Source organism: Lycium ferocissimum, chromosome 11 (assembly GCF_029784015.1).
Source record: "Lycium ferocissimum isolate CSIRO_LF1 chromosome 11, AGI_CSIRO_Lferr_CH_V1, whole genome shotgun sequence".
NCBI classification, from domain to species: Eukaryota; Viridiplantae; Streptophyta; class Magnoliopsida; order Solanales; family Solanaceae; genus Lycium; species Lycium ferocissimum.
The window spans coordinates 54,801,772-54,813,327 of NC_081352.1; the positions used below are offsets into that span (position 1 = coordinate 54,801,772).

Sequence of the window (11,556 nt, forward strand, 5' to 3'; positions counted from 1 at the left end):
TACGAACATTTTCAAATACTCATAATATTCCAAACAAGAAATATACTACGTTTTGTTTGGGTAGCATTGCCCTAGGACCCAGGCTAGGGGTTTTCCTTGTCGAAGAAGATGCAAGGAGCTTCGACCTTTTGTTTCTTTAAACTTCAACATCATCAGATGAGGGCTGCATTTATTTATGCTTGTCCATGGTGAGAGTTTGTTTTGGACATTTTCATGTGATACAGTATATTGCTTAATTTCTTTTCTCAAAATTAGTATTAATATTCGCGCGATGAATCTTTTAAAAAAGTCAACAATAGCAACTTTGTATCTTGCTTTTCAAAAAATTAAATTATTTTAACTATATTATACATTTTTCTAATCGAGAAAGTATAGTGATTGATAGTGAATAGTAACTGATTTTTCCACATGCCCCCATCATAATGTTATAAAATATTTCAATTCAAAATATTTTATACAATGTGCAATTAAATTTCAATTATCATTTGATTATATTTTTATATTTAATATGTTGCTGGTAAGTGTTAAATATTTTCTTTTGTTTTGACTTTCTCTAGATATTATCCATATATAACTTTTATCATTATAATTAAAAGATGTTTTACATCTTAAATTCAAATAAGTCTATCATTATATTTTATACTAACCTTTTTTATATTGTTTTTCTCTTTTGTTTCTTGTCTATCATTATTGTACAACTACTTATAGCCTGTTTGACCAAGTTTCTAAAATTAGCTTATTTTGAAAAGTGTTTTTTTTTTTCAAAAGTACTTTTCAAAAAAGTACTTTTGGCGAAAAACAGTTTGTGTTTGGCCATTTAATTTTAAAAACACTTTTGAGCCGCAAATTAGTGTTTGACCAAGCTTTTAAAAAGTATTTCTCAGTGTATTTTTCTCAAAAGTGATTTTCAAAAAAGTGATTTTGGGCAAAAACTATTTTTTTTAGCTTCTGAAAAACTGCTTCTGCTACTCCCCAGAAGCACTTATTTACTCCCAAAAGCTTGGCCAAACAGCTTACTTTTTTTTAAAATAAGCAATTATTGAAAAAAATAAGTATTTTTGGGAAAAAACAAGCTTGGCCAAACAGGCTATTAGTATTGTTACATCAAATGATAGAGGAGTGTTGATTTCTCTCACTCTTCAATAAAATTTCAAATCATTTTTAGGATTTTCTTCTATTGCTTGGAATAGCTATTTTGTTCCTATTTTATATATAAACTTATATGATAAGTTTTTCCTTTCTCCTAAAATATTTTCTTACTTTTAAAATTTTATTCTATTATTCACAAATGTTTAATTGTCTAAGTTTATGAATAATGTTTTTTGAGTATTATTTACTTAATTTGTTTTATTTTTCGAATTATAAATATCCTAGATTATCTCAGTTCCCCTCTATATACTTTTGTTCAACTGTGACATTTTCAATAGTTTTTCTCACTTAGTATTTAATATATGTATATATATATATATATATATATATATATATTGAAATAATGTATTTAATAGTCGTAATGTTGACTTTTGAATTCTTCTTATAACGAAGTCTTTTAATTATTCGTTATAAAATTTACTAATATTTTAAATAATTTTTATTTATATTATATTTTTAGATTTTATTCTGTTGTTTAGAAATATTACATCATTAAATATTTTTTAATTTATTAAGATTTTAGTTACATGATATTATTCATTGTATGACTTTTCCAATCATAATTCAAAAATAATTTTCATTGTTGATTGGAGTAAGTATTAATCCTTCTATATGTAGCCAAATAATTGATATTTTAGTATTACGTGTAATAAGAATTGCATTTTCACTCTCTTTAGTATTAACTAAAGATTTTTTTTTTTTTTTTAAATTTTAGTTATTATACTTACGTACACGAGAGTTTAGTTAATTTAATAATTTTAACTTGTTGTGTAGAATTTTTTCATTTTTCAATTTTTTTTATTTAGCTTTGTCACTCCTTCCATCCCAATTTATTTTACTTTATTAATTGCGCCTTCCGTATCATTTATGTGGCATTCTTTTCATCTAAATCAGTTCATAAAATAATAAATCTTTCTATATTTAGTAATAATTTAATTTTAAAATTTTAATTTCATTGTTAATGAGATGAGCCATAGAAATTTTTATAACTTATTTTAGACCATACTATTTTGATAATTTTCCCTTTTTCTCTTAAACCCATATCTAATCAAACACCTTCACTTAAATTGATAGAAGGGAGTAAGACTTTTACGTGATCTTATTAACATGTATGACTTGTCTTATATACTTCTATTCTATTGCTCGAAATTATTTCATTGCTTAAATTTAACAATTATATTTATTTTTTTATTATTATTTACTTTATTTTAAAAAAATTAAGTTAGAAGTATAAATACCCTCACATTATTTCTGTTATTTAAAATTATCAATTATATTTTCCCATTTAATGTTAAACGTCTCTGAATTTTTTGCTCGTTCTCCTTTACCACTTTAAATGTATGTCTGGCGTATTTAATTTGTAATTTTTTATGTAAAGTTATATTACGTGTCAAAATAAATAGCTTCGGATCTAACCTGTGTGACGTCTTCCCCTTGCTGTTTCTACTTGAGTGGATACCTCAAGCATGTTTGCCCTGGTTGGAAAGCACGAGTTCTTGAAATAAATTAAGAAAGTCCCCGGGCACTCATAATTTCAATGTGGAGAAATTCTTTATTGGGTGCAAAAAGAAAGAAATCAAGAACAATTAAAAGATCAATACGAAAGGAAGTAATTTCTATTTTTAAAAACTGCCAGGGAAGTTATACAGACGTGGCAATAGTTTGGGTTGGTTTTGGTCTTTTTCTTATTTATCCTTTTTAAAATAAAAATTATGTGGCTTTTTATTATGGTGATTACACATTGGCAGTTTTAAATTGTTTTTTATTTTTTTAATGTGGTTTTTTGTGGTGATTACGTTTAGAGAGTTTTAAATGGACAGTTTTTATGTTTTTAATTTTATTTAATTTCGTTTTTTGTAGTTATTTACAATTTGACAGTTTTTAAATTGGGATTTTTAAAAAAAATTTCATTTGTTGTAGTGACGACACTTGTCACCCTATCATGCTTTTGCCTCTCCTATTCTATATAGATAGATTTTTTTTAAAAAAATTATGTGGCTTTTTATTATGGTGATTACACATTGGCAGTTTTAAATTGTTTTTATTTTTATTTTTTTAATGTCGTTTTTTGTGGTGATTACATTTAGAGAGTTTTAAATTGACAATTTTTATGTTTCTAATTTTATTTAATTTCGTTTTTTGTAGTTATTATTTACAATTTGACAATTTTTAAATTAGAATTTTTGTTTTTTTTTTATTTCATTTTTTTTATAGTGATACACTTGTCACCCTATCATGCTTTTGCCTCTCCTATTCTATATAGATAGATAGATTGACAGGGAAGAGAGAACCACCTCACTAAATAGTTCTTTGTTTCGCATACTAGTTAAGTAGAATTTTTCTACGCGATACATATAATGAGGGAATTATTATACGGTGCATAAAAATGTGTGAATTATTATATAGTAAATAATAGTAGTATATGAAATGTCATTAAATAACTTATCAGAAATGAAATGTCATTAAACAATATACAAATCTTTACATAATTTATTAAATATTTAGTATCGTAAATCAAATATTGTATTAGTCATTTGTGCATTATTTTTTATATACGACCAAATTTATTATGCGAAACTATTTTTTTTTTAAATCCTTTAAACAAACACAATATCAGATCTAAGCTGTCTTCTAGATAAGATAGTCAATTTGGACCAACTAAAAAAAAAAAAAGTGGACCGACTAAAGAGAGATCACTATTCAATTCAAAGTATCATAATCACCATTTCGAATCTAAAAAGAAAGAAAATAATATTCCAACTTTTTTTTCTTATTTTTTATTTAAATTCCGACTTGGAAATTGTAGTGGTTGGCTAAATAATCTAATGTCTTTCCTATCATGTAGTACCAGCCACCATTACTGCCATCTCTTAGAACATCATCAAGATCTCAAAAAACCAACAATTTAGATTGAACCTAAACCGATGAGCCGTCAGTTTCATTTTAACCGAATGCACGATAGCAAATCATTGAATTTTACAGGATAAAATTACAATAATAGTTCCTTATATTTGGTAGTAATTCAAAATAGTCCCTTAAGTATCACCTGAGCAGTTTTACTACTTTAAGTTTACTAAAAGTGAGTATCTTTGGTTTCCGTTAGATATTTACCAAACTTTGAATGTTAAATTTAACCTGAAACTTGAAAATAGAAAAAAATTAACCGGAACTCACATATGAAATTATACGATTTGCAATTTATGTTATTTTTGATATATTTAAAGAGTCTGCTGCGGCTTTTTAAACTGTAATTTCTAATATGTTTTAATCTATTTTTTTTATTTAGTATAGTTCTTTATGTTGCGGTTTGTGTGATTTTGATGGAAATTTCTGGTGAATCTAGTTAAATTTAATTCATAGTTTGGTAAAATATATACCGAAATACCAAATGTGCTCACGTTTTCCCAAACTTAAAAGGACTAGAACTGCTCAGATAATACTTAAGGGACTATTTTGAACCTACAAACAAAGATCAGAGACAATTTTTTTTTTCCTTCACTTTTCTCAATTTTAGAGAATATAAAAATAAAAAAGATAATGCATCTTATGTCTGGATAAAGATAAGGCTTCCAGCAACCTTGGTATATTCCTTTTCTCAATCTCTCTCTCTCTCTCTCTAAACTGTCTTCTTTCTCTCTCTTCCTCTATATAAAGTCTATACATATAACTGTCTAGGTTTCTCCATATATGTATTGAAACTATGTCTATTGCGTTGGAGAGGAACAACACAACAACTGATCATCAGATCGAACGGCCAGGATTCATTCACGGAATGTCGGCGTTTATTCCGGCGATGTATAAGTCGCCGGATCTAGGCGTTGAGGATGATCGGACATCTTCCTCGTCATCTTCTTCTATTGGTCGGAACAGTGACGACTCGCCGGCGCCGGCAGGATCTTCATCGGACGGCGACGGCGAGGAGGTTGAGAGTCCTTTCAAAGGTGGTGCTTTGGATAGTTTGGAGTCATTGGAGGAGGTTTTGCCAATAAAGTATGTCTCTTCACTATAATACTAGCATTTTTGGTCCCTAAATTATTGCTATATTCTGATTTTGATCCTTGTGGTATCTGACGAAGCACATTTAACCTTTCAATCAATTAGAAATGTGTGTTTTTAGTCCTTTTATGTAAGAAGTATGGTGTATTTGAACTACTTTTAAAATTATATTGCGGTCAAATATGGAGTAACAATATAAGAGATAATAGCATTTTTGGTCCCTAAATTATAGGTATACTCTGATTTTGACCTGACAAAGCACATTTGACCTTCAATTAATCCAAGTGTGTTCTTTTAGTCCTTTTATGTAAGAAGTATGTTGTATTTGAGCTACTTTTACAACTATATTACCGTCAAATATCTTTGGAGGAGGTTTTGCCAATAAAGTATGTGTCTTTACTTATATTTAATTTCTCTATTGGTTTTAGGTTAATTTATTTAATTTACTCGTATATTTTGAAATTAAGATGCTGAATGTAGTTCCTTACATGGAGATTTGGGCTCTGAGACTACAATTTTGCATGGTTAATGTTTTGTGTATATTTATTACTCCCTGTGTATATTTATGTTATATTTGACTTGGACATGAAGATTAAGGAAGACTTTTGGAACTTATGGTCTAAAATAAGCAATGGAGAAATGTGTGGCTATAAATCATTTCATTATGGGTAAACTGAAAAGTTTCAAGTTAATTTGTTACTAGATATAGAAATGTGTCTTTCGTTTTAGCACTTACTAAAGAGGAAATAATGTCACATAAATTGGGATTGGAAGAGGAAATAGTGTCACATAAATTGGGATTGGGATGGAGGCAGTAACTTATTTGTAGTAGTGCTTTAGGGCGTATCTTGGTGTACTTCCTCCTTTTCACTTTCTTTGTCTGGTTTTGACTTGACAAGAAGTTTAAGAAAATAAAGAAGACTTTTGAATCTTGTCATTTTAAATTAAGACATGTAGAAAGTACCAAAATGCCCTTTAATCTGGTGGTTTTAAACATATCATGTGGAAAGTTGGAATTAAAGAGCTGCCAAAAAAGGAAAGAGACATTCTTTTTGAAACGGACTAAAAAGGAAAGTAAGACAAATTAATTGAAACAGAGGGAGTATTTGATTTACTCGTATATTTTGAAATTAAGATGCTGACTTTAGTTCCTTAGTATGGAGATTAGGGCTCTGACTCTACAATTTTGCGTGGTTAATGTTTTGTGTGTATTTGTTAACTGATTTGTAGTAGTAACAATTAACTGTGGTTTAGGGTGCATCGTGGTAAATATTTATGATTGCGAGGGAAATGGACCATAAATATTAAGGAATTATTGGATTGAGGATAAGTAAGGTTAATTTCAGTATAAAATTTTGTATTACTTACACAATGTTTAGTTTCGGTATAAAACGTTTCGCTTATGCAACATTTGGTTTCGGTATTAAACTGTGCTTAAGTTTGCAGGGTTTAATACTACCAGAAATCAATTGCTGTACTACAGTACTACTTACACTACTTACACTGGTATACCATATACTGGAACAATTTAATGTGGAAGAAGAATAGATGTTTTAGCAATAAGAGTTTCTAAAGACAAAATGACCTTAAAGTATGGAATTCATCATTTTAATCCTTATATTATTATATAGCAATCCAAGCATTATTATCACCACACAACAATCCCTTTATTATTATTCATCGCGAAACAATCTATACATTATAATTCTTGACTAACTGGATCACAAACCAAGCAGTCCATAAAAAGTTTATAGGTAACTACTAGTATTGTGTGTATCTCTGTGTGGCTTTTTTGCATGCTTTGTGATGGTTTTGTATAAAGAATTAAGGAGTGCTTACATGTTTACCAGGGCTTGTCTTAGTCTTGAGAGGTGAGCTATATAACTAAGCTTCATTTTTTAGGTAATGGATCTGGTACGTTGGAGTGGGACTTGTTCATTTGTGCCTATTTGTTTAATTTGGGCAGTGAAAAAAAAATGCGAAAGCTTACTTGAGTATTTGTTCTCTCAATTAGTTAGCTTTATCTCGTGTGGCCTGGTATAGACCCTGTACCTGGAAAGTAATTTGGAGCTAGTTTGCAATCTTAGTGGAGTGGTTGTTATGAATGTGATTGATGTTTCATCTGTTGTCCATAGTTCTGGTAGTAAAAATGACAGTTGGGGCTAATATGTGGTCTCATTACTCCTTTCAAACAGGTGGATAGGATGAGGTGTCAGAATTTTTTTCATTGGGGTTTTAAGGCTTATGAGTGGAATTTTCTGAATTTTAATTTGTTCTGAATCACGGTTCCATCATGGGTGCATGTGTAATGCCTTGTTAGGATAGAGGTTGGGGGACCACTATACCAAAAGATATTCAACTCTGATGCTTATTGTAGCTTTGGAATATCACTTCAGCTTATTTAATAATGACCATGTTTATTTAATCGCTTTTTTTTTTCCCCAAAAAAGGGACCACCAATGTGGTATCTTGAAAGCTCAACCAACGTGGGTGTATTAGCAATGGAAAAAAAAAAAAAAATGAATATTTTCAGTTTAAAAGCCACCCAATGGGTGGTATTAGCATTTAAAAGAAAGAGAAGATAAGTAGTAAATAAAAGTGTGTACTGGTTCACCCATTATTGCTGAAGTTGAAAATGTATCTTACCTGGACTGAATGGAATTCTTGGATAGTAGCAGAAGTGCAGAACTTTGTTTTCTTTTGTTTGTATTTTAGTTTTAATCAAGTCTCTAAGAACTTGGATCTTCTGGAAGATGAAAAGAAGGTGCAGGAGTCATTTAGAAAGATTTTAACTGCTTATAGATGTTTTATGAGCAATCTATTAGTCTTGTTCTTTTCAATGTTCTAATTGTGCTCGTCTGCTACGTTTCAGGAGGGGCATATCAAATTTTTATGCTGGTAAATCGAAATCTTATACTAGTCTAGCAGATGCGGCATCGAGTCCCTCGCTTAAAGATATGGTCAAGCCGGAGAATGCATACACTAGGAAACGCAAGAACCTGCTTGCTCATAGCAATTTCTTTGACAAGAACCGGAATCATTTCCCAAGGAATAATAGTGGTGGGTTATATAAGAGACCAATAAACTCTAGAAGCTCATTAGCTCTTGGTTCAACCTCAAGTTGCTCTGAGAGCAATAACAGTTCCGAGTCTTTGAACTCAAATACATCGTCACCTCGTTTCTCTCTTCCTCCTCTGCCTCCGCAATCAAGAAGATATAGCAATGAGTCCTCATCATCACCTCCTGAACAGAAGTTGAGTGCATGGAGGTCTTTCTCTTTATCGGATCTGCAGGGGGCTGCTGCTGCAACTCCCAGCCTAATGGGCATAAAGGAATAGAGAGAGATATCTTGACGATAACTTAATTTCACGTCACCCTATGAACCTAACTTCAGAGAGGTTTCAATGGAGGTTGGCTTATTTTAGCAATTATAGGCTTCAGTTTTTCGCCCTGCTTCTGTAATTATTCCTCAAGGCATATCAAATATTGGAGTCATTTAAGAATGTAATTGTTTCTGCGTACTTTTAACCTTTGGTTTTCCTGTGTACCTTCTTGTATATTTCAATGTGGTGTTTGCCTAATTTAGAGATTTTATATTTCAGTTTGGTGTCTGCTTAATCTGTAGATTTTCTTTTTGGTGTATTTCTCAATTTACATCCCGACACCCCAAATCCCTTTGGCCGTGAGCTAGCCCTTCACTTTTTTCAAATTTTTTAGAAGAAAATTTCTTTTCAATCTAAATCCAATTTTTTTACATTTCTAACGTATGATTATATATGATTAAATGGAAGTACATAATTTTATAACAACTTATAGCATATTCAACACCAATACATCGTCAGGTACATGAATCTGTTTGTGATATAGTTGTCTTAATTAACATCTTCATCTTCCTTTACGTTCATATGCAAATTTAATTAGTTAAACATTATCGAATAAGTACGTTTCAAAAACTAATAATATTTAAATTCAACCAGTTTTGAGTAGTACGAGTGTTTGCACATTTTCATGACGGATGCAATTTTTATACTTGGTGATTAGGTGTCACGTCCTAAACAAACGTGAGTTGCACTCACTAGTCCTATAGTGGGCGAATTGATCCCTTAACCCATTATTAAATCAATTTCAATTACTTAAATCAATAATAAAACATCACTCATGAACAAATGATAAAATCTAACAATAATATAAATAAATAACAACTGCGGAAATCTAGCTATTACATCCCCAAACTCTGAAAGTCATCGCATAAGGACTCTAACTAACAATGTCTAAAAAGAAGAGAACTATCTAAAATAAACATAATGTCTGGGATGAAAATAGACATCTGAAATAAGAAAGATCTTCAGGCGGCATGGCACGGATAGGAGCTCACCTTCTGATTTTGGTAACGAATAACTTGAACTAGATGCGAGGTCTGGAAGACGTCTCTCGCTCAAAATCTGCACTAAAAAAAAGTGCAGCAAGTATAGGTCAGTACAAACAACACGTACTGGTAGATATCATAGGCCGAATAAGATTAGTATCATGCATACATATATAAAATAAATGGAATAGGTAGACGGGCGCAACAAACATGAAACCACAACAAGTATCCTCGAACAGTCCTCACTCAGAAATCAGTCACCAATCATCAACAAAGAACACCACTAGATAGGCCAAATGTAATGCAATAAATGATAAAATCTCCACATCTGTACACATATGCTAAATGGTAATATTTTCCCCAAATAGCCATGACCTGGACCCATGATGTTCATGTACCACTCGTTCCGGAAGGAACCTCAGACCACGAGCTCATAATTAGGCTACATCGTCACCCCCTGTCAAATGTGTCTTAAGAGATGTATATGTCCCGTCCCAATCATCATCAATAAATGCTTCATAATCACATCACACGAATAGCTCAAGAATACGTATCAGGTCAACACCAATGAAGCATAGTCAAATAACACAAGCCACAATAAGACTCACAAATAATCTGTTCACTGATAATATAATATGTAGCTATCTCAATTCGTCTCTGAAGGGTATATATGAACACCTCCCTTTCAATGGTCTCAAGAATTTGCAGGTTTATCAACCTCAACAATGAAAGAATCACTTTACACAATTTAATCATATAACTAACAACGATCACCCAAACTCCACATCCGAAGACCTAGACATGCTTTCTCCTATAAATTCTACGACATATACAATCAACTGATCAAAGTCTAACTCAAGTAAACCGTAACCTACCTCAAAGCAGATTTGAGTAATGGAATCACTTCGCAACAACCTTTTCCTTTTGCAATACCTTAGAATGTTCAAAGTCTAGAAATCATGATGCTAAGTAAGTAATGGAGTATTAACTCAATAATAACAATTTGGGGAAGACAACCCCTCCACTTCTACCTTAATCAATGGTTCACTTTCCTTAGGAACATATTCATCCTAATTCTAGTCTCAATAATCGTATTAACTCCCTTTATAGGTTCTATAATCAATTCAACCCTACAAATCTGAATTTAGCCAAAGTTCTCATTTTTATTGGAACCCTAGGTCTTAACAAGCAATTTCCATCAATGAATATCCAGTTCTCATCATTGGAAGTGATAATCTCTACTCTTAGATGATTAAACAACATTAAACAACAATAGACAATAACCCATTAGTATTCCAGGGTTTTCTTGGTGTTTGTGTTCTACCTTTCAATTCCCGTTAAGGGTCTTTTGATTGAGACACGAATCGAATATGAACATTAAGCGAAGAAAGTTAGTGATTAAGGCTTACATTTGATGGAGAATAGTGCCTTAACCATAAAAACCTGCCTCTATGCTCTTGGGAATTGTTTTGGGGATTATGAGAAGTGTGGGCACGAAATAACTACTTAAACTCGTCATTAGACTTAAGTGGGCTTCGTTGCAGCGACCAAAGTCTCGTTGCAATGGACTCGTTGCAGCGAACGGGGCCTTCGCTGCAACGAATCCTGGGATTTTCCCACTCTTCGTTGCAGCGAACCATGTCTTCGCTGCAACGATCTTGCTACAACGAAGAATCATCGTTGCAACGAGGCGTTGCGAACCAGTGAGCACGGTAATTCCAACATTTTTATACTTAGTCTCTCAAAATCATTCTAAGGCCTTATGAACAGAAGCCAACAAACAAACCAAGTTAAAAATACATCACAAAGTCACTTACAAGTCACAAAACACGACATACAACACGACCAAATTATTTAGGTCCGCTCATTTCTAGCCTCGGAAAAGTACTAGCAAGGATAGAATGGTCAAAGCACGCATAACGACCAAGCGGGTCGTTACATTAGGAATTTTAGTATTTGAAATTTAACACTAAATGATTAAAGTATTGTGTAACATACTAAGACTTTTTTCAGAATTTTCTTTTAAATTTTAAACATAAATTAAA

At 31.5% G+C, this 11,556-nt stretch overlaps 1 protein-coding gene across 1 annotated transcript; it reads left to right on the plus strand.

The window, feature by feature from the left end:
• The first annotated feature begins 4,758 nt into the window (after positions 1-4,758).
• Positions 4,759-8,746, plus strand: LOC132037386 (protein OXIDATIVE STRESS 3 LIKE 1-like). Its single transcript, XM_059427892.1, has 2 exons — positions 4,759-5,139; positions 8,018-8,746. The coding sequence occupies exons 1-2, from the start codon at positions 4,850-4,852 to the stop codon at positions 8,481-8,483; spliced, it is 756 nt and encodes a 251-aa protein (XP_059283875.1). The 5' UTR covers positions 4,759-4,849; the 3' UTR covers positions 8,484-8,746.
• Positions 8,747-11,556: the final 2,810 nt, after the last annotated feature.